Below are 27,257 nucleotides of genomic sequence, written 5' to 3' on the forward strand. Positions count from 1 at the left end.
GCTCCAACATCAACTTTAAAATGGATTTATTCTTCTGAATATCCTTAACGATAAATATGAGATAAAAATGTTAAAAGAGGGTGAAATCCAAAGTCTGGGGCAGATTGGCTGGAGACAGAGTTGGCCAAATGAAGGGTAAAAGTGAACCCCAGATAAGAAGAACTTCATGGTAACTCAATGACTCAATTGTCTATTTTTCTTTAATACACAAGTTCTAATCTACATTATACACAGTAAATTTTATAAAGCTTCTTTGAATGAAGCGGTCTTTATTTATCTGTCCATCAAAGAATTAGAGGGCTTCTCTTTTTCATTACCGTCTCATTAAATTTAATCATACTTTATTAAACCTGAAAGGAGAAATCCTTTGTTGCCATTTGAAAAAAATTTAATAATCGAATTCATCATATTAGATAATTGCTTTATTTCATCACGTGTAACTTGATGAAGTTATGACTGTGGTTAGAAGAAACAACAGTATTTGCTGCAGCAGAAGTGAACATGTTGAAGACATAGTAAGAATAGTAGTTGGGTTGTTTACTCTAACTTACAAATAAGGGTCTAAGGACAAACTTTATAGTTCAAGCATGAATAAATGCATTACAGCAGTGTTTACCTAAATGCAGCTACAGCACAGTCATACAGCTCCCAACAGTACCTTTGGAGGTGATGACCTCTGTGAGGCAGCAGCGTAGCGTGTGTGACTTGGCGTCCTTTTGTGGCAGCAAACAAAGCAGCAGGATTCTTGCTACACAGCGCAGGAAGGCCATCTCCAAATCTGGGCTGACCAAACAGGGATGGAGGGGAAAAGGCCGAGAAACTTCCTCTGGTCTGGAAGCACACAGATTCTTTATTTTCTATTTATTCTTTCCGAGCTTCATGTCTGACCGCATCATCTGTGATCCAGTTTGCCCGACTGGAACCATTAGCTTCACCTCAATACATTTATGCTTCTTCTTTAAACGTAACTGCAGAAGATCCTGACAGATTTGATCAAATTGTAAGGCTGACTTGACAAGATAATAAAACTAAATGAGGAGTATGAATCATCACTCCGTCTGTCAGCTCCATCCACATGTTGCTGAAGGAAGCGGGAGTGGAGGACTTTAATGATTTTTTACCCTGCTATGAATTGCAGTAATTTGACTCCATCTGCGTGGATAAAATGATGTTGGTGGATATGGACACTGGTGAGGCTTCTCAACAACAAATCAAAAGTGGACAAACATCCGTGAGTCATGGCTGCCTGCAGATGCTTTAGAGAACCACCATTACAACCCATTATTTTATGGAATCTTCCTTCTATGTAAACCACACAGCTGCGTGTCGTACCTCGCAGATGCAACCTTGAGGTCGGTGAAGTGTGTGTGAAGGATGCGGATGCTGTCATAACACACAACGTTGACGAGGTCGATGTCGGCGAGCCTGGACCTCAGCTGGCCGATCATCTGCCACCAGTCCTCCAACAGCATGGAGTAGAGCTGGCCCTCATCACGGCTAAGGGGGGCGTACCAGGAGAGGATGTAATCTCTGTAAGCATAGTCAAACACTGGGGAAGAGAGAAATAAAAAGATTGGTGAAAAAACACACTCCTGAAAAAAAAGGTTTCTTAATTGGACTTTTTAGTCATTTTGATCAAGTCTTTAACTTTATTTTCCTGAAAAGAAGAGCAGTTTTACTGCTGCAAACTTGGCTTAACCAATAAACACAAATAGTTCGGCAGGTTTCATTTCCCCAAAGGCCAGGTGCAGCAGCGGCGAGGCGGCTTCAAAGGACCGATCATTAGTCTATCACAGGGATGAGTCATGAAACACAAAAACACACAATAGGCCATTTCTTACTTTCAATGCAGGCAGCCTGTGGGAGGACGACATGTGTGCCCTGATCCCTCTTTCTCATTGTGAAATACTTTTAAACATTTACATTGGATCATTTATTGGGTAATTGAATCTGGTCTGAGCCTGTTTACTGCAACTGTACACATAATCAATATGCATCCTGAACAGATAACACGAGAGATGCTCTATCCTTTTCCTATAAAAAGAGCTAATGATGTAAATATCAACACTTTTTAGAATAAAATAAATGAAAATGTATTCTCTCTATGTTTTTCCATTCTGTATTTTGGCTGGCACATTTTTGTCCTTACATTTACAGAATGTGGGTAATTACAGTAGAAATGAGCATTGCAATTGGATAAGCATGGATTACTGATTTAGCTTAAATGGCAGCAAACTCATTTAGTTTCACACATAAATTGTGCTCCTTGTGTTTTTAACTTCTCCTTATGACTTTTTTCAAACGATTGAGGACAATTCAATATTAATTAAATACAATTAGGTAAATTCCAAAAAGGGTTTACAGGCCTAATGACCAGATTAACAATAATTTAGATAAAGAAACACTTAGTCTTGATATGAAAAAATAAATATTGACAAAACACCTCTATTGGACGGCACAATTTTTGCTAAAAAAAAAAACGGAACAAAAAAACCTGGAGCTTCAGATGGTGAAGATTCACTCTTCCATGACCAGGTCAACCGTTACTCACCCAGTTCTCCAGGCTAACAGAACTCTGATGTCTAATGCGGCCAGACATAAACTGCCTTCTATAGGTCACAATGTCATAAATCTCTTATTTTAATTTTTATATGAAACAAATATGGAAAGACTCATACTTGTGCTGTTTTATGTGATGAAAGATCTTTCTTTTGTGTTGTCTAACCAAATAAAAATACTAAAGTATTAAAAAATTCAGATAAGCCCTTAATTGACTGAAACAAAAGTAGTTTTCTTGACAAACTTAAACAGTTTTTTGAATTTTTTTCACGTTTTTTACTTCAAAATGCATCTTCACTGCTTGACTTTATACAAGGAATTATATTAGTAGAACTGGTAAGAAGTTAAAATATTTAAAGACCCACTCCAATCATCTATTTTAAAAGCATTCCCAGTGGTCTTTTAATTATGATTATGCCATTTTTAGCCCAAATCAAAAACCTGAGTTATTTTCTAGGATATAGTTTCTGCCCATTCACATCCATTTGAATTAAGAAAAACACAGAAATGAAACTTTGAGCTTAATTTTCTTTATATATGAAGAGAAAATATCACAACAACATGTTAAAAACATGATTTGCATTGAAGTAGGTTCATAATTACTTTTCAGAGACCTCGTCTGAGAACACAATTGTGTTCATTAGATTGGAAATGTAACACTTTCAAGTGCTTACATTTACCCAGAGGGTCATGACATCCAATAGAGTTTATCGTGTTCACTTTAATGAGAAAGTTAGAAGCTGTACAGCTCCTCCACACTGTGATTACTTACCCTCTTTCAGAGCTTTGTCCACATTGTGGGACACCACGACTCTTCTGCTCTGACTCGATTCCTGCGCTGGCACCAGATAACGGCCCTGAAAAACAGCAAAACAATTCGATTTCTTAACTACAACAACAGACGAGAACAGTGGAGTTTAAATGGCGACTTGGTGAAGGAGCTGGAGATGGAAGACAAGCCTGAAAGAGTCGAAAAGAATGCTTGCATGATGACTTTTGTGCAAATCATCGATAATACAAATCGAAAGGAAATGCTTTGTTTTAAAATGTAGAAATATTACTCTCCCCCTTTAATTTAGCACAATTTTATATAAAGTTAAAATCATGCAGTTTTAAGATTTTAATTTTCTCCCAGATAAACTTGTGTTTTATTAGAAAAAAAAAATCAGCTCCACAAATGTTTTCCCAAAATTGAAATCACTCTGATTTGATCTAATCCGAGTTTTAATAAAACCAAACAGATTTTTTTGGCAGCGGAGGGTTAATTTTCTTCATTTTGTTGAATTTAATTTGGTTTTAGCAGACGATAGCTTAATACGATTTTACTCTTCTGGCTTGAAGGAAAATGTGATAAATAATCCTGAATCCATCTTGGATTATGCTTTACTGTTGGAATTGAAGCGCTGCTTTCTGCACCAACATTATCAGTTCATCACTTCATTTGTTTACGTTTGATTAAACACACGATAAATCCTCCATCCATCAAAATAAAACACAATTATAAGACTAGACTGCAGTTTTTTCTATTTTTTTTCTCCTGAGAAAAAAAATTCTGCTAATTAACAATCAGACAGTTATAATTGGGGTTGCTTTTAACACTAAAAGACTCCTTAGAATAAAAATCTATAAATAACAATCAGTGATTCATCCAGCAAACCGTGTTAGTCCCCATTAAACAGAAAATTCTGACAAACAAGGCGTCAGTGTTTGTCCCAGCTCATGCAACGCGTCAACCAGACGAATGTTTGTGACAATCTCGCTCCAACGTCAACATCAATAAGTCATCAGTACACAGCAGCACACAAAGCATCTGAGAGGCAGCTGCTAGGCTGGAGCTTTCCATGAAAACAAACCACCAGAAAGCTGCTAAAGCAGTAAAATGATGGAGAAACAGCTTGTGTATTATTGTGTCATTATCTGTTGTTTTTACTATTATTTGATGTTTTATTTCCCCCTTGTGGGATCAATTAGTTATTTTTCTATTCCTAAATAAATGAGTATTTATTAAAGCAGTGTGTATTTAATGTGTGGTATTTGGTGGTTTACATGGAGACGGGAAATAAAGGACACGAAAAAGAGATAATGGGGGGAGTGGAAATTCATGGCTTTGAGGGGACAAACTGAAAGTAGGCGTGTAACAATTAATCGCTAAATCCAAACCGGATCAATCTGTCACATAGTTCACAAAAGTTCACATTAAAATGAAATAAATCAATCTATAATTGATATTGGAAATACCATTTGGATTGGTTTATCTTACTTTAACGTAAAAGCAACCATCATAACAGACAACTTGTGATGGCAGAAAAAATGATCAGACATCATTACAGTCCAATGTGTGGAAACACTTTGAATTTTGCAAAAAAAAAAAAAAACATGTGACCAAACAGTAGACATAATGTTTCCTTTGTTATTTTGATGTGGAAAAATCTTACGTAATTGCTTGTTTTTACACATATTTAATTTACACTTGATTATCTTCCAAAAAAAATGCAAAGAATTGGGAAACTTTACCTGAACTATTCAGTTTTTATTGGGGGTGTAGAAAAAAATATATTTGGCGATATATTGCGATACTTCATTTGGCAGAACTTGTATCAATTTAAAATGGCAATCTTTAATTTATTATTTATGGGAATCATTCAGCTTCTTTTGAATTCTACTTTTTTTTTTTCTTACACTGAAAAAATATTTATTTTGGAAATCAGACAATGTTGATTGTTCCCTTTAAGAACAAATACATCTTAATTTACTGAAATAAAAGTACCATGAATTTGTTTGGGTAAAAGCACCTTCTTTATGAGATACAGTTGCAGTGCTGTGATCAATGAATAAAATGAGTTTTACAATTTTATTACAATGGATTAATACTCAGGAAGTGTTTTCAAAGTTATACTCTTAAAAAAAAAGTTAGAAATGGTTCAGGTACCGTCTTGGGATATATCGTGATACATAGCGCATCATGTGCCGGGTATCGCAATACATATTATATCGTATTTCCAGACTCTTACCAATACACACCCCTAGTATTTATCTCTGAGTCACATAGGTAGAATTTTTGGCTAAATATGACCTGAATCGGTTTGATTCTGGTTCAAAATGAACCTAAATTTACTATGAATCGTATCGGCAACCACAAATTATGGTATAAAGCGAATCGTTGATAAAATGAATTGTACCTGAAAGGCGTAAAATTAGAGAAAAAAAGACAAAAAGAAGAATGTTTTTGGTCATTAAAGGAACACATTGTTAAAAACTAAAGAACATATTTCAAATAAATCTAATTGTTTCTGTTCAAACTTGTCCTGGAGAGTTATTCCAATTTATGCACTAAAATTATTTCTGGCAAATTTAGTACCAAAAGTTGTATTTATTACAGTGGTGGGTCTGACAATTCATCTTACCACAAGCTTGTTGAAGAAGTCCAGCCTTGCTATGCACAGCCTTCTGTTTCTGTCAAAGCTGCTGACTTTGACAGGACTTTTCCTGACCAGCAGAACAAAGCTTCCAGCCAAGAAACACAGCAAGGCGAAGGAAATATAGATAAACAACTTCAGGAAGAAAGAGGTGAGAGTCAGGCCACCCCAAGCCAGCTGAAAGACAACCGCTGCCACCACGCCCAGGCAGAAAGCCGGGACGAACCGGAACGAGGAGTCGCTGGTGGAGGCTGGGGTGGCAGACATGAGCCCCTCTTCTCCTCCGGTGCTGCTGCTGCTCCCTCCAGCCTGTGGTGTAGTGGTAGTTGAGGGGGTCGGCATCCTGCGACCCCACCATCCATATATGAGTCACTGCTGCAACTTGGGTCCCCTCGTCTAGAAGCCAGATCTCGGTGGTGAGCGGAGAGCGCACAGTCTACAAGACGGTCTCCAGGACGAGGCATCCCCGCTCTGACATTTCCTCATCGACCCACGCCGCTATGTTTTCCTGGCTCCTAGCATCGGCCCGCCCGTCGGCGGCGGCAGGAGCAGCAGAAGAAGCGGGGCTGCGGGAGCTTAGTCATCCACTAAACGGTGCTCCAGACGACACACGTACCCAAATAGTACCGGGGTGATAATGAGAGTTTACTGGATAGTATGAAGCGAAAAACTTGGATTGATGGGTAGGATGGAGCGACAGTCACTGTCACCTTGGCGACGAATAGGCGGAAGAGTAGCTTAGTGACGGTTGCTAACCGACCGGACTAGCTAAAAGCTAGCCTCACGAGGAAGGAAATGTTTCCCGCAATAAAAGACGCCGCTTACAAATAAAATATGTATATTTATTTTTAAAATATAAGAAAAATGCGTACAATAACTGTTGCATGCGTGACTACAAAGCCCACAGACAAGTACACCATTAACGTACTCGCTAATTTACACATTTAAGATCAGCTAATGTTAGCTTACTCACTTATCGTTCAAAAACCTGTTTTTAAACGCGTTCTCGCGATGTTTTCCTTAAAATATGCACCCGGTATATTACAGCGATTGAAAAGTTCTGGTGAGCTCATCTGCAAATATTTTAAGACCAAAATCAGAGAGATAAAAAAAAACAAGTTAACTTTTTTTTTTTTTTTTTTTCCGTGAGCTCCAGCTGACTGAAAATATCTAAACGTAAAGCGACGTCAGCCAATCAGCGTTGGTGTTAACCATTAACGTGCTGTTTGCTGTAAACACCGGTACAGTTTGTGTGGGCGGAGTTTATTCAGAAACCGCTGAAGGAGTTATAGTGGATCACCACCTTACTAACCGGTTTAACGGCGTAAAATAATCAAGCGTACCACAGGAGAAAGGGTCACTCTCAGACATACCGACTTGTTGGGTTTCTGTGACGGCAGACTGGTCTGTCAGATGAGATCTTACAAAGAAGCCTTTCAGTTTCAAAACAACATTTTTAAAGGGGAATTTATTTATTATTTTTCTTTTTTTTCTCAAATATTGCATTTTATTTGAAATAACAATAAAGAATCAGCTTGTTTAATTATTCCTTAAAAGACATAAATTACAAGCATAGAAAAGCATGTTTATGAATCCAATTTAGATAGTATAATCTAGTTTTGAAGATTTAATTAGCCAAAAGAAGACATTTAATTTAGTTTAAAATAATCTCATACTTATAATGTACAAATAACATGAATCCAAATTTGCAGAATCATGTGAATGAATGGAAATTATTGTTTAATTAGTTCATAAATTGTAGTTAAACAAGAAATGTAGAGAATATTCCACATTTACAAGCTTGGTTATAAAAAAATAATAACGCTTAACAGCTGTTTTAATACACTCAAAACACCATGTTTACACTATAGATAACGGTAACTTTTGGGAAAACTGTTAAAACTTTAAAGTCCCACTCCGATAATCTATTGATTAATTTCAAAAGTGGCTCCCAGTGCCCCCTTTCCCCTTGTTATTGCCGTTCTGTTTACAATGCTACAAGATGGATCTAGTCGTCTACAAGTAGATGCATCAGAATGGAGCAGAGCAGGGAGCCTGTGACCCGTCTGGTGTATTTTTTGTCTTTTTCAAAAAATCATTTTTTTATCTGCTCCTGATTCAGTCTGATTTGAAAAAATAAATTCTCAGAAATGCATTTTTGAGCTTAATTTTCTTAATATTTGTCCTCCATCATCAGAAAAATGTCACCAGAACATGTTAAAAACACAATTTTCTCTGGAGTGGGTCTTTAATTCGACCTTTTAATCGTGACTCTGTTTACTACACTGACCTAATATTTTCTGCTCTGTGGGAATGCTGCTTTGTCTGCAAATACGGATAATTTATGTTTTTTTTGAAAGCTAAATACAAGTGTTAACAGTTTGAATAATAGTTACAAAACAATCTGCTTCGATTCTATCACTTTTCTCCCACCAGACAAAGTCTGAGCAGTCTATCAGCACAGAATAAGTAATTATAACATTTAGGGAAAATTAAGCTGAAATTGTTATTTGTGTGACAGAGTTACATCATACAATTACCTTACCAAGTTCTGAACTGTTTCTTCCTCATGAGACATAGGTTCAATTTAGGCCTGAGGAACTGCATTGGGGTCATGATCAGTTTTAAAGTCAGTGGGTCTCAACTTCATGATGCTGGTCTTCAATGAATACCACCATCCTTTCCAAGTGTACCAAACAACCCCGTCATCAGTTGCAGCACTGTAGTACCCACTGGGGTAGTACAGGCCATTGAGATGGGCAGAGTGGCATCTAGAGAGTGAGGAAAAAACAACCTTTAGAATATATTTTTACCTTTAAAACTTTTAGATCGATGTGTTTTAGATCGTCAGACTTTGAAGGTGAAGCTCTCACTTGTTGAACCACCAGCCTCCTTTGTCTTCTTGTGCACAGTTGCCTTTGTAGTTGTCGTTGTCTTGGTCATAGGTGCTGAAGTTCATGCCCTGATGGCTGGCCCACTCCGACACACCAACCTGATGACTTCCAGACAAGGCATCTCCAGCTGTGCCTGTATAAACTCCAAAGGAAAGTTGGTAGAGTTCCTGCATTGAGGAACAAACCAGAAGCAACTTTTTTACAATCATTATAAGTGAAAAAAGTTGTTCCTTTCTTAAAATAATATTTATTTGATAAATTTTTATAATAAGCTACAGAATTGTTACCTTTTCATTTGCAACTTTGAAGCTGTCGTAATCAGCGACTCGCTGGTGTCCATCAAAGTCTTCTAAGTTGATCCTCAAAGTGTAATTTCCTATAAACAAAGAATGTTAAAAAAAAAAAAAAAAAATTGCTGTCAGTACGAGCTTTTTTCCATAAAGATCCACACTGATTATCTTTATTCTGAAAGCATTCTCAGTGGTCTTTTAATAATGATTTTGTCTAGAATTGTCATTTTTTCAGTACATATTTCTGCAGTAGTCCATCAGAAATTCACCTCCAAGATAGGCTGTGTAGAGTAAGCCTGCCCTCATTTCCCATCATCCATCAGTTTATGCTCTCTTGTTAGTTTATAGCCCCTCAAAACCCCAAACCTAACATTATTGGTGCAACAAAAATGGTGAGCAATATCGAAGCTATCCAGCTGTACAGTTTTGAGCCAGATACAAGCTCAGACAAGGAAGACGTATATGGATCTATTTGTCAGAGCAAGAAGCTTGTGGCCCCCCAAAGTTTTTTGACGTCACAAATAAGCTCTTTTTTGACCAATATTTTCTTGACTTTCAACGATTTAAATAAACAAATACTCTGAAATGCAGTTTCAAGCCTAATTTTCTCAGTTTTTGTCCTGCATCTTCAGAAAAATGACAAACGATCACATCAAAAACACCAAAAACATACGTTTTTATTTAAATGGGTCTTCAAATTATTAATAATCGTGTTCCATGCCAGTCAGGGATCACATCATAAACTGTATTTAACCCTTTAGCAACCCAACCAAAGCGAAAAGCTACGGTGCCCCAAAAGGGACATTGAAGTAAAAAAAAAATTGAAGTACAGATATTACAGATAGTAACTGGTGCACACATGGTAGTAGCTGGTGTGCACCAGACAGTAACTGGTGCTCAGCAGATAGTATGTGGTGCTCACCAGATAGTATGTGGTGCCCATCAGATAGTATGTGGTACTCACCAGATAGTAACTGGTGCTCAACCAGATAGTAACTGGTACTCACCAGATAGTAACTGGTGCTCAACCAGATAGTAACTGGTGCTCAACCAGATAATAACTGGTGCCAACCAGATAGTAACTGGTACACACCAGATACTAACTGTTACTCAACCAGATAGTAACTGGTGCTCAACCAGACAATAACTGGTGCTCAACCAGATAGTAACTGGTGCACAACCATATAGTAATTGGTGCCAACCAGATAGTAACTGGTGCCAACCAGATAGTAACGTGTGCCCACCAGATTGTAACGTGTGCCCACCAGATTGTATGTGGTGCTCATCAGATAGTATCTGGTGCGCACCAGACAGTGACCACAAAAAACATTTTTAGATTTTTTTTACTCTATATTTTTAATTTGATGCTCAGCAAAAAAAATATTGTTGCTTTTGTCATTTTTGTAATATATTTACTGAATGTACTCTCCCGATTGATCAACCAGACAGTTAAGGGTTAAGTGCTTTGTTTTGTTTTGTGCTTGTCTTAGTATAAAGGATTTCAATGTTTGTAATTTTTTAATTTTTTTTTAGCTTTTAAGTTCAAGAAAAAAATGTCAGCATTCATACAATAAATAGGACATAAATTACAATCCATATCATTTGTTTTAAAAATTAATACAAATATCAACCTTGTGCTGTGATGTAATGCAGATTGTCATTTCCAAGCCAAAATTCTCCAACCATGTCTCCAAATCCCTTCTTATACTCTGCCCAGGACCTGATGTATGAACAGAAATGAGAGTTTTTTTAGTTAATTTACTGGATGATTTTGCAGTAGAGTAACGATATTGTGTGACACGTGGACCTGTTAAATGTCTCCGTTCCATTGATCCTCCGTTGTAGGACAGTCCAACCCCCTCCATCAGTCATATCACAAAACCCTGTGATGGGTCCGGGGCTTCCTTTGGGTCGGATTCTGTACAGGCCACTGAGTTTGAACCCAGAGCTGAAAATCTGTGAGCAGTCTGACACAAATGTTTTTTTTTTAATTATTATTATTTTTTCACTACAACACAAAAGGTTTTGTTTGGATTTCAAAGCCGTGGCACCAACCTGCGAGCTCTGTGTCCTGGATCTGGTCGACTCTGTCTTTGTTCACGTTGCCAGGTTGGTTTTGCAGCTGTAATCTGTGTAGGAGTAGCTCTTGCTTTTGAAGTTGGCTCTTCAGAAGATTCTCCTGTTTCTGCAGGCGGGATAATTCTTGATGGCAGCTCTCAAACGCCTACACATGTGAGCATTCAAAACATTACTATTTTTCAGTTCTATTTTTCCTTATTCATGTCAGGTCTTTGCTGTATTTTCTGCAAAAACAACATGATTCCATGCTTAATCTGGAAAAATTAAAGATTATATTAAAAGAAAACGAATATTACTTCTGCAATGGTTTATCTAAATTAAAAAAAAATAAACTGTCATGGTAAATATGCATTCATGCTCTCAACATCTCTGATGAATACAAAAGAATATAATAACCAAACGATGCATGTACTCACAGATAAAGACTGAATGCAATCTGTGATGACGATCAGTCCTATGATCAGCGACACAAAAGGGGCTCTCATCCTCATCCTCTTTGAGATACTAACGGCGTAGAACTAATTAAAGATTTCAATTCCTTTTCGTCAGCTTTTATCTGCTTAGTTTTTGCCCAGGAGCAACTCTTCGTTTTCTCCCGCATGTGAGAGAAATCAAAGGTGGAGACGAGCAGAATCTTAAGAAATTCTTGATTCTCTACGGTCGTAAAATACTCAAAATATTCCGGGAGAGTCCAGAACAAAAGCACGTTCAAACATTTTATGACCATGGTAACAATGTGAAACAATAAACAGAAGTTTTTCTGGAATAGTTTCAATGATTTGTGCTTCTCAGCCAGTCATCTCAAAAGCCCTTACGAAACTCATGCACTCCTGTCATTGATTTGCAGAAATTAATGTTTTAATCTGCAAAATGTTAAAGTAAGAAAAACTGGATACTATTTTCTTCAAAGGACATTAGAAAGGGTTGAATAAATCATTCAGATGCCACTTTTTTACTGGAATAATTAAAAAAAAATGGCTTTTTAGAATGGATGACATTAACCCTCTGCTGAGAAAATTTTAGTTTATTGCTAATTTCTAATGGAATAGGTGGCAGAGACTGAATTATATGTCAAATATTATTTTAAAAGATGTTTTAAAATAAGTAACTGACTGAACTTATACAATATTTGTATTCATTTTTCTTCTAGGTTACAGAATTTTTTAATTATTATTGCACAACTTTTAGATTCTCAGCAATAGGGTCAAATCATTGACTGACTTATATACAGTCAACGCTCACGGTGAGGTTATTTTCAGTATCGTCCTCTTCGGTGGAAGAACTCACCTGAAGATCACAGAGTTTCTGCATCTGTGGAGATTTTTATGTGTAATTTAAAGACAAACATATTGATTGATTGATTGATTGATTCATATTACTTTTAAGTATTTTATGGTTTATCATTTGTGCATTTTTATCATTTTTATACTTTATTCTAGACCAAAGTGGCCGAATAAACTGACCTTCATTTAATACAATTATTCTGTTATTATTCAAATTATTTAGCATTCATGTTTTTCTGAGTGATTTTTCCAATCATTCCAACAGCACATGATTGCAGCATTTCTTTACGTTTTTCCCTGAGAGCCATCAACCCATCGGTGCATGTCACTTTATACATAATCTATCTTATTATCACTTTTGCCACTTTATGATTCAACCCATCATACATGTACATTCTTACTCTGTTTTTTATACTTCCTGTTGTATATTTGCACATAAGATACTGCTGTAATAATTATTTTTATTACTGTTATTATAATTGTTCGCACCATAGAAAGGAAGGAAGTTTCATCTGTGCTGTGTATTGCGTGTACACAGTATATATGACAAATAAAGATGACTTGACTTGGAAAAAAAAAGTGGAATTCAAAGGAGAACAAAAGCCACAGTTTTGTAAATTATCTGTTTTAAAATCTGTTTTTTTTATTTTCAATCCATTTTAAAATATGTTTTATCCAGATTATAACTTATTTTTTTCTTTTATTAGGTGGATCACCAAAACCTTCCTCTCATCTGTTCCTGGTCTAGCCCTTGTGTTAAATTTTTGTACCCTTTGTGGCCCAGGGGTCAAAAAGTTTGCCCCACCCTGGTCTTCAAACTATTGATCACAACTTTTCCTTCTTGCTTTTTTAATTGTTGTTGTTTTTAGTCAATTGTATTGATATTATTTCATTGTTTTAACCTATTTTTGCATGTGTCTTTTATGTTAAGGACCTTGTGTTCTATGTATGTTGATGAAAGGTGGTCTACAAGGTGTTGGACGAGGTGTGTTTTGACAATAAGAATGGACAATGACAGGTTAGTTGTTTGTTTGTCTGTTTCTGTTTTTTTTCTCCAAGCAGATAAATGTACAATTAGGTGGTGGTTAGCGCTGTTTCATCTCATAGCAAGAAGAGTCTGGTTCATATCCCAGTTGGGTCCCTTCTGTGTGGATTTTTTGCATGTTCTCCTTGTGCATGTGTTGGTTCTCTCCAGGCACTACGACTTCCTCCCACAGTCCAAAAACAGGATTTGTAGGTTAATTGTTGTCTCTCAATTGACCCTATTGGGGTCCATGTGAGTGTGTGGTCCAGCAACAGACTAGTGACCAGCTCAAGGTGTTCCACACCTGGCCTGTAATCCCAAAAGAAATTCAGAGAGTTCTGAAAATTGATAAAATAATCAGAAAAACTAAACAATTTTAAAATGTAGCTTTAATGCTACTTTCATTCAGCAAACAAGCTAAAGCTATTGTAAAATTTTAAATTGAGCATTTTTGTGGTTGTTGCAAATTTAGCCTGCTAATAAGCATATTTACATTTCTTAGAACAGGAGTTAAGCTAACTAAACTTGTATGTTTTCTGCCTAAAACATTAAAACTTTATTTTTGTGACACAGCTTTATTTTTATGACATCATTTGATTTTGTACAAAAGTAGCAGCTATGAGACTATAGCATAAACCAATAGCAAACTGAGAGGTGTAGTTTATTTACAGAATGCAGAAAGCATTACAGGTGAAGCATAAATATGCTGACTAAGGAAAATACTTCACTCATTCTTAAGACTTTGTTTTGTTTGTCCGGACCGTCCTCTTGTGAGTGGACGAGCCGTGCTTTGCTGAGCATTCTTCACCGTTGAGCGATCCTGGACACACAACGGACATTTACATCATAAAAGGCTTTATTAAGAGACCTAAAAGATATCCTATGCCCTATACATGGCATACAAGAGAGACATTTTAGAAGATATCAAAATGAAAGAACTCAAACATGAAGTAAATCTGAGAGAAGGAACACTATTTATAGTTTACCAGAGCGTGAAATATTTAGTATCCACTTGTTGAATGTGAAAAAAATGTTTTTGGATACAGAATAGTGTCATAATTTTGTTTAAAATGAGCAAATCCCTCCAACAATTTAAGGAATTGGGATTTCAATGTAAGCCAAAACTGACATTGACACGTATTTTGATATATTTTTTTTCCTAATCATTACATTTTGCCCTAAAATATATATCAACATACATGTTTTTAAAAATAATATAAAAGTTTCTAAAAGTGAGCAAAATGTATTTTAAATTACCTTTAATAGTTGGCTGTCCAGATGACAAAAACTCAGGATCATCAGGCTGAACATCATCAGACTTCTTGTAATAATATGGCTGATTAGGAGGTCCAAACCTCTGTATGCAAACACCAAAAAAAAATACTTTTTATTTATCTTACAGCCACAAAAGTTCCCTTTCAGTTATTGAAAATGAATTTGAAACGTTTCTTATTAAATAACAAGCCATAAAAACACGTCCTAGAGTTTCTTTGACCAAATACACAGTGATGTTGTACCTTGTCGGGCCACATGAAGCTTATGAAGAGAATAACAGGAAGTCCAATGACAAAGACGTAGACACCCAAAAGCCAGGGACGCCGCTGCACAGCCAGTATGAGGCTCTCTATCATGCCAAGCTGAAAAAAAGAACATTTATGTCAAACACAAAGCATCTTCGCAAAAAATGCAATAAATATTTAAAATGGAATGCTAGCATTTGATAGTAATGATGGAGATTCTCCCAACTAAGCAGTGTGCAACCTCCAACACTATTAGCTTACAGTATAACACAAAAACAAGACACAACTTTGTAATTATGTTACTGAACCTTTTGTGATACATTTAAATAAACTATTTTTTGGCATAAATAAAACAGAGAGCTTACAGACTTTTTTAAAAGTTTAAAAGAGATAATAGCTTTTGACAGAGGTTCACATGACTTCCTTTCAGAATAAGAGACCCTGTGGCTTATAGGATTGTGTCAAAGCAACAAATGGAGTAAGTTTGTGGTTTAATGTCAGAAGGGATTTAAAAAAAAATTACACTGCTGAGATGTTTGTGCATCTTAGACAGAAATTCATAAATCTAACAAACTAAATCAGCTAATTATGTGATCCTTGCTGTATTTTAGTTAACTAGAAGGTGCTCTTACAATCCTCGAATTTGTAAAAAAAGTAAAAAATCTACTTTATAATCCAGAATGCCTCAGACTATGGTCATATATCCCAAAAAGCCACCATGCAGTGATCTAAAGACAAGTTTTTCAGCAAATTTGGCCGGTGGCTGAGTGGCGGCATTTGGAATTAGTAGGCAACAATTGCATGGCATTATATTCTGTGGAGATTTTAAGAAAAAATTACAATTTTACGGCAATCAAACATTTTTTCAACATGGGTTAGTGAGGATAGGCAGCAACACGATAATTTATAGAAGGGTCAAGATTCTTTAAAGTATCACCAACTACATCTCAGGTGTTAAAGGGTTAATACAAATGCATCTGAAAGGCAGCTATAAGAAATGGTGTCCTGGCTGAATTTTATTTGCATTAAATTCATGTTTTATGTTGAAACAACTTACTGAAAACATAAATCTAATTCAAATCTGTTTCAGCAGAAACAAAGCTCTCACCTGTCCTTCAGCAGATACTGGGGTCACAAAAGCTGCCACCATCACACACAGAGAGACCAATTCACTTTCCATTTCTGAAACACTAAAACATATAGCAGTCATGAACACATAGTTGTTAAAAAAAAAAAAATCACATCTACTGAAAAAACAAGCTGGAAGGACATCCACCTGCGTAGATCCTTAACCTTTAACACTTCAGTGATCACAGTGGAAAGGTAACTACAGATGGGGAGCAAAAGCGTAAAAAAAAGCATAAAAAAGAAAAGAAACAGTCTTAAACACAGAGTTTAACAGATTAAAAAAACAAAGTTTAAGCTGTTACCTTTACCGCACAGAAAGTATTCTCCTTTTCAGTCACTTCCTGAAGAGCCATGCGGGATTGGACTTTGGTCCAGAGCCTCTTTGATAACAGGACTGCAGTTATAGAGTCACCACATTATAGGTGTTTTACACTACTGTTACCACAACTTTCACACAACCTCAATTACCTAAACACAAATTCTATTAAAAGCCATCAAGTCCTAGTTTTTTATCCATAAAATATATATCCATATATATATATATATATACAAAAAGCATCGGTATTTAACAGGGAGAACAGTCATTATTGTGGTAGAAAGTTTTACTAAATTAAAGTTTTGCTTTGATGTTTTACTGGTGCAAACTAATTTTTGGCCCTTTTTTAAAATCCCAAACTACTGTTATATGGAGTCTGGAAATAGCCAAAATGAAATAAATATATACACCATTAAATACAATAATAAATGTGTCATTAATTATTTAAAAGTGGCAATAAATAAATAAATGTTGAAATTAATGTAGCATTAAAATATTAAAACAGAACATTCAAATATTTCATGACATATTTAGTTATTTCATTGCCATTGTGGGTTAAAAGAGCCAATTTGAAATAAATAAATTTTATATGAAATAAATAAATAAATGTGTCATTAATTATCTAAAAGCTGCATTAAATAAAAAATAGTTTAAATAAATGTTTAAATAAATGTGGCATTAAAATATCATGACATTTTGGCTCTTTCCAGACTCCATACTATCAGGGTCAAATTGTTGTTCATGCAAATGAAATACCACAAAATGTGCACAGAAAAAAAAGACAAAAAGTTCAGGGACTTATATTTGCTGGGCGAAGGTGGGTTCCACCCTTAACAGGTCTCCAGTCTGTTGCAGAGCCACAAATGCACTTCTATGCACACCTCAGAGAAATTTAAAAGCTAAGTTAACCTGTGAAGCATGTTTTTGGACAGCACCTGAAGAAAACCCATGCATGAATGTTCCACCATGCCACTTTCAGCAACAGTATTTCTGTTTTTCGTCCCCATGAACCATTTTCTGCTGGTCATTGTTTAACAATGAACAGTAATAAAAAAAATTCTATGATTGTTTTTTTAAAAGAAAGAAAGAAAAAAACAACGTCCAACTTTGACCCGATGGGTTATGCAGGATTAGGTTTCCAAGTACAAAAACTGACGATTAAAATAAAACATTATTGCAGGTCATGTTTCTTTTTAAATTACACTATATGACAAACAAAAACAGATTTTTTTTTCTTTCACAGTCGAATGTTGAGTTCACTGCGTACGCCTTCACAGCCAGAAAAGCTTTCAGCCCCGTCGGCGTCAGACAGGAATCCGCTGCCGTTGGTCCCCGTTGGGATGTTCTGTTCGAGGGCTGTCATTCGCTGCTTCAGGCGACGCTGGGAGGAGCTGAACTCACTCTGCAGACGTGCCAGACATGTCTAAGAGGAATAATAACGACAGTTAGAACCATCGTTCCAGGGATGACCCACTCCTGAATTAACAGAAGGTCAGCAAGTGAAAACTACGGTGGAGTAAAAGTGTTAACCTGCAGGCGATCCAGGCTAGTTTCCAGCCTCTCCACCTTCTCCTCCAAGGCCTCCCCCGCAGACACATTCATCTCCTCCAGAAGCCCCTCCTTCTGCAGGATGTCCCGCCCCCTTTGCTCCAACTGGGCTCTGGCATGAGGAAACTCCTGGAGCGCCTCCATCAAGTCTTGCTTAGAGAGGCAGAACAAGTCGGAGTATCCCAGACTCCGAATGTTAGCTGTGCGTCTGTTTCCCATTTTGCTGCCGCTGATGTTCAGGATGCTGATTTCTCCAAAGCAGCTTCCCGCAGTCAACACGGCCAACTGTGTGACGCCATCGTCTCTGACCACTGCGAGGCGGCCATCTTTAATTATGTACATCTCTTTACCCACATCCCCCTGAAAAAAAGAAGACAGAGAAATTAAATTATAACTTTTAATTTGGTTTATGTTCTGCTTAAGTTTAAGTTAAAGACACGAATGTAACAAAAATATGTAGAGTATAACCATTTGTATCATCCATTGAGTGACCCTGTCGGTATCATACAATAAGACTAACCTTTCTACAGATGTAGTCACCAGGACTGAAAACTTGTGGTCGCAGTTTTAGTACTAACTCCACAAGGAGACCGGCCTCACAGTCCTGGAAAATACGCACCTATAGGTATAGAAATGCTTCAAGATTAAAAGGTGTGAACAGCTGATTTTATTAGGCTTTAAATGTAAAGACTGGAAGACTTCACCTTCTTCAGAGTGTCCAGATGAACATTAATAGCGATCTCTGCTCTCAGCTTGTTTGGTAAACTCCTCAGCACTTCTTGCTCATCGATTGTCTTCTGATTGGTCCACAGGTAGTCAAACCAGCGGATGACACGCTGCTCCAGGGCCTTGCTGACATGTCTGAAGTGCATGTAGTGTTTGAGTGCATCCACACGAGTTTGGAAGACTACTCTTGTGGCGTTCATGTTGGAGATCATCGACCCCACATTTCCCACAATGGAGGCAAAAATCAGAACTCCAACCTGCAGTGGGAATCATGGCGATCATGGAAAAAGACAGATTTACGCTTGATAAAGCATCCTGATGTTGACATTGTCACAATATCAAATGCTTGCAGTTATCATTTTTGCATTCTTTCTTTTGTTTGCTAACTGTATTTGTCCTTGCACATGACAGCTCAGAGAGGAGCTTGTATGTTGAAGGTGCGTTTTAATGTATTATATTGATCTTTAGTTTTGCTGTGTACTTTGTGCCTTGTATCTTTTTTGAAAACATACAAAACTTTATTAAATAAAGTTGAAATGAGAATCAGAAATAAGAATTCTATCACAATTCGTGCATTCCAGATTGATAAAGTCAATTTATTTATAGGTAAAGTTCATTTATTCATTGGTAAAGTCCATTCAGTCATAGGTAAAGTCCATTGATTCAATGGTAACATCAATTTATTCATTGGTCAAGTCCATGTACTTACAGTACTGGTTAAGTCCACTTATTCATTAATAAAATCTACTAGTCTATTGGTAAAGTCAATTTATTCATTGGTAATGTTCAATTTTCATCATTCAATTCATTTTTTTGTTTTACTGGTAAAGTCCTTTTATTTATTGTATAGAGTCAGTTTTTTCTTTGGTAAAGTCCATGTATTTACAGTATAAGTAAACCCTTTTATTTATCAATAAAGTTATTTATTCATTAGTAAAGACCATTTATTTATTGGTAAATTCCATCTATTTATTAGTAAAGCCCATTTACTCATTAGTCAAGTCCATTTATTTAGTATTGAGTCAATTTATTTATTGATAAAGTCCATTTATTCATTAGTAAAGTCTATTTATTTATTTATTAGTAAAGTCCATTTATTCAGTAGTTAAGTCCATTTATTTATTGGTAAAGTCAATTTATTCATTCGTAAAGTCAATTTATTCATTAGTAAAGTTCATTTATTTATTGTAAAAGGTCAGTGATTCATTAATAAAGTCAAATTATTTTAATGATAAAGTCCCTACTTTATTTGTTTTGGAACTACTGTAAGTCATACTAGCATGGGGCATCATTGGGTAGTTGTCATTGGGTTAAATGCGGGAAAACTATTGGTCAAATAAGATTGTTTAGTTGGGTCACTGCAAAGAAGTGTATAACAAGTATATTAATGTAAGTATTGCAATACCTTCAGTTTAGTGAAAAAGCATAAATTGAGTATGTTGTTTGCAAGACGTTTAGCGATCTTACCAAAAAGTCAAATATCAAGAAGAGATATTCCTCATCTCTCTCAGGAGGAGGAGTCTCTCCGATGGTGGTGAGTGTCAGGGTGGACCAGTATAGACAGTAAATGTAGCTTCGAGTCAGGGATCCAAATTCTGGGTCTGAAGCATTTGGGTAAACCCACGAGTCTGAACCGAGACCCAGAACTTTGGAGAAGCTGTAGTACACACAAGCATTCCAGTGGATGATCACCAGGATGTAGAGAACCAGTTTGCAAATGCGGAAAGTGTTTGGGTAGCTCGTCCTCGTCTCTGTTCGCTCAAAGAGCTCAAACAAACGAGACAGTCGTAACAGGCGGTTGAACCGTAGAAGAGGCGTGTAGCTCATTCCAACTAGCAGGTACAGCAGGTCGGTTGGAAGGATGGAGCAGATGTCGAGTTTACTCTGTAGTGTGTGGATGTAGGTCTCTCTGAGGCGCCGCACATCCTTTACCAGCAAGCCCTGATCCAAGAAACCTTCACACAGAGGAAGGGATCAGTACAATCACCATTTCCACGGAAAAGCTTTTATCTGCTGGAAAATATAAATTCACTCAAGAACCTGTGTGGAGGCGAACGGCAATGTCCAAGATATAAACTCCATCACAGATGTAGTCCAGCACCAGCCACACCAGAACATTCCTCATCTGGAGCTCATCAAAACAGGCCCTTCAGGAACACAGAGAATCAGAGCAGCATGGCACACATAACGAACAACACATTCGATCAGAAACAGTACTGGAACAATCGCTCCGTTCTGTCCGAATGTTGAACATTGAGTCCTCCTGTTCATAGAAAAATGTATGTTTTTGCTCTGGCAGAGTTTTCTTTTTCCGAGAGACACAGAGAGCAAACCTGTTGTTGATTTTATTTTTTCAAGTACAAAATGCTCGAGTAGATCATTTTAATTGAGTCTTTACTTAAGCCTTAGTCACAACTGGGCCAAAAAGTAGGCAAACCAGTTCAGGAGACACGTGTGGCCCTAAATATCAAGGTCGTAGACAGCTCAGTGAGCCTGTAGAGTGAAAATGTTCATGCATTTTTTTGCTATGGGCATGCAAACCCGGGTTGTATCAAACTCAGGTGGGTCGTATGGATTTTTCATTTCTGACTCATTTATGTTTTCCTTAAATTTGGGTGCCTTTTGGTTTACCCTGGTGCATTTCCCGTAGTAATTAATAAAGTAAATGAATAAAGTTTTATTCTCATAAGTTCTGATTACTAAAAACTACAATTCCCAGAGCCTTTTCACATTTGGTATCATTGAAAAGTCTTTTATATCCTCGGTAGATGTCAAAAAGAGTTCCTTTGGTAGTATGCAGTGTTTGGGAGATATTCAGTCCTAAAAAAATGTCCTCAAACTAGGACACATTTACATTCCTGGTATCAGGAGAATAAAAACCGATTTAATATTTGTTTTAGAAGTATAGAAAACAAAATTAACCATGTACTAAAAAAACTAATGATTTCCCACCTGACTACTAGAAGTGTCCAATTATAAAAAACTGCCAGACCGATCACTATCAGCCAGTAGTAGTATGCATCATCTGATGGGGATAAAACCACTAAATGACACTTCTTCATCCTGACATATGAAATGAAAAACAGGGAGACAGGATTAAAGGTGTGTTGGTAGATTTGGTAGAGATTTTTTTTTTTTATATTTCATCCTCACGTGCATCTGCTGCGCCTGGTTTCATTCTCCGCGTCAGAGTCTGTGCGACTGAGCCTGCTGGGAGGACCCGGCACGTCCATGTTGGCTGGGCCCCTGAAACGCTCCAGAAACGAATCGGGTCGCTCCGTTTCATCCACCAAACTCTTATGAGCCCACTCTCTCAGAGTCATCACCATGCTGACTATCCTGAAGGTAAGCAGAGAAAGGATCCATCAAAGGCTGAAAAACATCATTCATTCTTTTTTACTTTGACAAGAACACAAAAAAAGGAGGAAGTCGATCTAAAAAATATACAGATAAACATCTGAATACTTCCATACCTGGACAGAGCCCCTCGGCCCCGAAAGGAATTCTGGGAGTTAATTTCCCTCCTGTCAATCGCTGCCATTCTCTGTAGCTCTGAAGACGTGTCATCACATATCGACTGTCTTCTGCAATAGAACAAAAAACAAACTTTTTGGAAGAACCCATCACCATGTATTTGTTGTGTCTCTGAGGCAGAGCCTGTAAAAACTGGTGTGATAAAGTATCACCTTTGTTAAAAAGAAAAAAAGAAAACCTTAAAGTCACACTCCAATTTTGTAATCTTTTTTTAATCTATTTTAAAGTTTTCCTTCAATTATGATTATGCCATTTCAGCCAAAATTATAATAATTTTTAAAAACCTGTGTCATTTTCTAGGCCATAGTTTCTGTAGAGCGGCAGATCAGAAATGAGCCTCTGGAATGTTGGTTGGACTGTTGGGGAGGGAGTAATTCAATTCAATTTCAAAATAATTTTATTTATATAGCCCAATATCACAAAAATCGCCTCATTGGGCTTCATGCCAGTAAGTCTGCACTCAATTCCCATCATTGTTTAATCTTAATTTTATTTTTATATACATGAGGGAAAAAATGTCCTCCATCATGGAAAATAAACGCAACAAGAAAATGTTAAAAACACCAAAAATTCAGTTTTCATTGGAGTGAATGTTCAAACAAATTATTCAGCCATTTAAAAACTGAATTTTAAAGTATCACATTTTCTTAATCGATAATTCTATTTACATGTATTTTTACCATTTGTTGATAACAATGTTGTGGATGCATCCCTCATATTAATGACAAATCAAAAATGAGGTCTGTACAGGTGGAGCGTGGATGTAAATCATTCCAACCACTTAAAGTCTCTTCTTCAATCATAAATTTTGTGGAATAACATTAAAGGAGCAGTTTTTCAGAATACTGACTGCTTTCAAAATCATAACATGATATAAAGAAAATGCTGACTTTTCCTAAATCCGAATATATATATATATATGTCTGACATTTATTATTAAAATGTCAAAATCAAATCAGAATGACAATGCTCAGTAATGCAGGCGCAAACAAGACTTCGCTAAATACTGCTGGGAATTATTGCAGATTTAAAAAAAAAACAGCTGTGGGGCTTCTCTAAGCAGGGGCTGATGGGAAGTGTAGTGTAGAGACCCAGGAAGTGCTAGTACTCATCCCGCTGATGGCCAGAGTGGGGGGACGGGGGACTTTCTCTTCCTCTATTTTTTTTGTGTTTTTTCAAGCTCTCTAAAGCTAAAATCTAGTTTACAAAAATTTTCAAATATAAAATAAATACCACTAATAGAAGTTGCCATTATTTGAAAAAGGCCTGATATGATGAATAATTCATGAAATAAAAATTACAAGCAGAATCCTTCTACTCAATTAGATCTTTTCACTATAATCTAAATTATACACAAATTTTGTCTGAGAAGTCAACATGGTTGAATCCCAGTAAGTGGCAGAATGTTGAATTTTTGTCTTGTTAAGTTGTTGTTGCATATACTATTGCAATAATATATATAGAAAAATTTAATCTAATATAATGATATAATTACATAAGTAAAAACATTCCAATTTTAACAGTCATTTTGGACAAAAATGTTCTTTTTCATGAAGTTTTGAGTATAATAGTCCTCTTGTAGAGTTGGGGGAGTGCGCCTGTACCTGCTCAGCGTGCTCTCAGCGCGGTCACTGTCCTCGTCCGTCCATGTTTTCACAGAGAGCCTGTGCGCATCCTGCAGCGGGCCCGTCATCCTGAGCGCTCAACACCTCAGCCACACTCAGTTTGTTTCCATGCTGTTTACAACAGCGCCTCCCACACAGGCGGGGGCACTGATACCAACATGCTCCACTGCTGTCAAAACATAAACAGCCATATTAGGGCTAATGGATCCAGGACGTGCCAGCATCTCACGGGCAGAAAAGAAAGGCTACCCAGGACGAGGTCACGTTGTGTCAGGCATCTCCACAGAAACCATAGCAACAAGCTTTATAGTAGTTATGACAACACATCCCGAGAAACAGATAGATAAATGATGTGTTTAAGTTATCAAACCTGATAATAATTCCCAGATGTTTGCAGAATTCAGCTGCTTAATCCGTCAACTCCATTTTTCTGCTTCAAATTCAGAACCTGTTGGACCCGAAGGACGGACGATCACACAAACGGCCTGGAATGGAATGAACAAATGTAGGCAACACAAGGAGCGATCACGTGGCCACTTGAAAAATTAGTCATTTAAATTGTAAATGGTCTGTGTGCGTGTGTGTTGGTTTTCACCCATCTGAATTCGAGAATCCTGTTTGAAGAGGTCTTTGAACTGTCAGTGTGTGTGTTCTCATGATGTCTTTGCATCTCCGTGCACACATCTGCATCACTGAGACGCGTTCTGTTATTTCAGGAACAGAGGATGCAAAATTATTCTACTAAAATATCCAATGATCATAATATGTTAAACTGAAAATGTCCGCTATTTTTTTTAGAAAAAATATTCCAACAAGATGTGATGTAGTTTATTATGAACACATAATGTTGCTTTTTATTATATGAATTTCAATAGTTAGATTGAAGCTCTAAAAAATATATACTGCTAACACAATAACATAAAAGCATGTTTTGTTACTTTCTCCTTGAAGTGTTCTAAAATTTAAATTTCTATCTCTAAAAGACCTTAAAAATCTTTTTGATTAAAACTGTAAACATGTTTATTAAAGTATTACCTCACATCAACATGCTAAAATACTTATCTGATAACACACATACTGCTAAAAGTATTGGCCCTACTCATCCAAATGATCAGAATCAGGTGTTCTAATCACTTGGCCTGACCCCAGGTGTATGAAATCCAGCACTCAGACAGGTTTTTTACAAACATTTGGTAATGAATGTTCAGCTCTCAGGAGCTCAGTGAATTTCAGCGTGGAACTGTCATAGGATGCCACCTGTGCAACAAATCAAATCGAGAAATGTCCTAAATATTCATATTACAGTTGACTGTCAGCTCTACTGTAACAAACTGGAAGAGTTTGGGAACAACAGCAACTCAGCCACCATGTGGTAAACTGATGGAGAGAGGTCAGTAGATGCTGACCCAATAAATGCAAAGAGGTCACAGACTTTCTGCACATGTGACCTTCAGATTAGCCCTAGCACAGTACACAGAGGGCTTCATGGACTGGGTTTCCATGGCCAAGCAGCTGCATCAAGCCACATAAGTGCAATGCAAAGTGTTGGATGCCACCACTGGACTCTAGAGCAGTGGAGACGCCTTCTCTGGAGGGATGAATCATCTGGAAATCTGATGGACGAATCTGGGTTTGGAGGTTACAGGACAACGGCCCATTTCGGCCGTGGTGAAGCGGCCCGTCGACTCCTGAAGATTGCGGGTTCGATTCCCGTCTTGCCCACCCATGTGTCAAAGTGTCCTGGGGCAAGACACCTAACCCCAAATTGCCTCTGGTGTAAGGTTGGCGCTAGTGTTCGGCAGCTGAGCAACCGCCATTGTGTGATTGGGTCTGTGACTTTGAAGCGCTTTGGGCCCTCAAAGGAGGGTAGCAAACGCTATGCAAGTATTCGCCATTTGCATAGGATACCAAAACGTTTTGGACAATCTGATGTGGATGAACTGGACCGGCCTGCACAGAGTCCTGACCTGAACCCCATAGAACACCTTTGGGATGAATTAGAGTGGAGACAGAGAGCCAGACCTTCTCCACCAACATCAATGTGTGACCTGACCAATGGGCTTCTGGAAGAATGGTCCAGAATTCCTATAGACAAACTCCTCAACCTTGGGGTTCCCAGAAGAGTTGGACCGACTTCACACTGAACTCTATGGGTTCGGAATGTTAGGAATGAGTCAAGGCAGGTTAGCCAATACTGTTGGTAATATAGTCAATATTTAGATATACATTTATTTTTGGTGTTATTTAGTTTATTTTGACTACTTAAAGTAAACCAAATCTAATTTCAAGCCTGTCCTGGCTTCCAAGTCATAAAAACTCAGTTTAAAAAAAATCTTTGCTCCCTTAAAAATGTGATTTTGTCCACCGCAAAAAAACATAATTCAAATAAAACCTGCAGAACATTTGGTTTTGTGCTCAGGAATGAGAACTGGTGCAAGATCCATCATGTCAAGATGAGTAAAAAAACATTTTGGGAAGATTTAGTGATGAACATCATGTAAAGTAAAATGATGACTAATACATACAAGGTTTTGCTTCTTATTTGAGTTAAACATTTACTTTGTATTATTGTGCACTTTTAATAAAAGGAGCATGTGTATTTCTGCTGCTATTAAACCTTCAGAGAAGGACACTTTTACCTTGTAATTTAGTGTTCTTAGAGCCTCAGACATCCATAACAGTGTATTCCAAATGGGTAAAAAAAAACATTTTACACAAACACCAGGCAAATTAAAAGATAAAATCATGTTTTATTCAAAATTAAATTGTACATATGATTTTTTTCTCAATTATTTAATAATTCCTTTTGATGACAAATTATGTGAGATGGTAATGTTTTCTGCAAATAAACATTTTAACACAAACATCCATTTTCAGCTCTACAGAAATATTGCATTCAATAGATTCAAAAGTTTGAGACAATATTTTATTGTGGAGAGCACAGCAGTAGTATTTCTCACAGCAGGTATTTTTAACATTTGATTTGCTTTACAGGACATCTTATAAGTTTCATGTTAACAGAAACTTCATGTGCAAACAGGCTGCATTTTTTTGTTCAAGAGCAGCTGCATTTTATTTTTTAGTTCTAAAAATATGTCACTAATAATTTTAGAAAAATGAGCTAAAAACTAAATTTTTTAGGGTTTTGTCCAAATTTGAAATGTTTAAAGGAAAAAGAAGAGCCAGAAAAGGGCAAATGTAATTTTCAATTTGTAAAGTTTGTTTTTAAATGCATTTATTTATTAGTGAACTCTAAAAAAAAAAAAAGCTAAAAATATCAAATTATTTTGCATTTATTTGGTCTTAGCAGGATCA

General features: G+C 36.8%; 4 protein-coding genes and 1 long non-coding RNA gene across 8 annotated transcripts in view; 1 reads left to right on the top strand and 4 right to left on the bottom strand.

Annotated features, from left to right (window-relative positions):
• Positions 1-7,686, bottom strand: part of snx25 (sorting nexin 25) — a 16,659-nt gene extending 8,973 nt beyond the window's left edge. Inside the window, exons 1-4 of the mRNA XM_024283382.2 lie at positions 5,964-7,686; positions 3,332-3,416; positions 1,333-1,549; positions 659-831 (exon numbers count right to left, since the gene is read on the bottom strand). Of these exons, the coding sequence (XP_024139150.1) occupies positions 659-831; positions 1,333-1,549; positions 3,332-3,416; positions 5,964-6,317 (829 nt within the window). The 5' untranslated portion in view covers positions 6,318-7,686. The remainder of the gene's footprint in view (positions 1-658; positions 832-1,332; positions 1,550-3,331; positions 3,417-5,963) is intronic.
• Positions 7,687-8,111: 425 nt separating this feature from the next.
• fgl1 (fibrinogen-like 1) lies at positions 8,112-12,350 on the bottom strand. The gene is made up of 7 exons (XM_024284165.2): positions 11,655-12,350; positions 11,215-11,383; positions 10,967-11,126; positions 10,791-10,879; positions 9,157-9,245; positions 8,849-9,036; positions 8,112-8,746 (listed from the first exon to the last, which is right to left on the bottom strand). The coding sequence occupies exons 1-7, from the start codon at positions 11,727-11,729 to the stop codon at positions 8,563-8,565; spliced, it is 954 nt and encodes a 317-aa protein (XP_024139933.1). The 5' UTR covers positions 11,730-12,350; the 3' UTR covers positions 8,112-8,562.
• LOC112153773 lies at positions 11,364-18,999 on the top strand. The gene is made up of 3 exons (XR_002920541.2): positions 11,364-11,391; positions 13,453-13,539; positions 18,870-18,999. It is a non-coding gene; the product is annotated as an uncharacterized LOC112153773 (long non-coding RNA).
• LOC112153772 (calmegin) lies at positions 14,188-16,714 on the bottom strand. 4 transcript variants are annotated; one of them, XM_024284167.2, is made up of 6 exons: positions 16,496-16,713; positions 16,342-16,392; positions 16,174-16,255; positions 15,063-15,182; positions 14,803-14,902; positions 14,188-14,365 (listed from the first exon to the last, which is right to left on the bottom strand). In XM_024284167.2, exons 3-6 carry the CDS (start codon positions 16,243-16,245, stop codon positions 14,280-14,282), a joined length of 378 nt encoding a protein of 125 aa, XP_024139935.1. In that variant the 5' UTR covers positions 16,246-16,255; positions 16,342-16,392; positions 16,496-16,713; the 3' UTR covers positions 14,188-14,279. The 4 variants fall into 4 exon arrangements, with proteins under 4 accessions (XP_024139935.1, XP_024139936.1, XP_036069716.1 ...); XM_024284168.2 differs by lacking the exon at positions 16,342-16,392 and having other exon boundaries at positions 16,496-16,714; XM_036213823.1 differs by having other exon boundaries at positions 16,174-16,392; positions 16,496-16,714.
• On the bottom strand, positions 17,130-24,089 carry LOC112153770 (cyclic nucleotide-gated cation channel; the record flags this gene model as incomplete). Its single annotated transcript, XM_024284164.2, is given in 10 exon segments — positions 17,130-17,932; positions 18,040-18,417; positions 18,578-18,676; positions 18,762-19,040; positions 20,251-20,738; positions 20,824-20,930; positions 21,736-21,846; positions 21,937-22,122; positions 22,257-22,367; positions 23,922-24,089. Coding segments are annotated over 10 exon segments (2,034 nt in total). The 3' UTR covers positions 17,130-17,746.
• Between the last annotated feature and the right edge of the window lie 3,168 nt (positions 24,090-27,257).

The sequence above is a fragment of the Oryzias melastigma genome, linkage group LG10 (genome assembly GCF_002922805.2).
Source record: "Oryzias melastigma strain HK-1 linkage group LG10, ASM292280v2, whole genome shotgun sequence".
Lineage (NCBI taxonomy): Eukaryota > Metazoa > Chordata > Actinopteri > Beloniformes > Adrianichthyidae > Oryzias > Oryzias melastigma.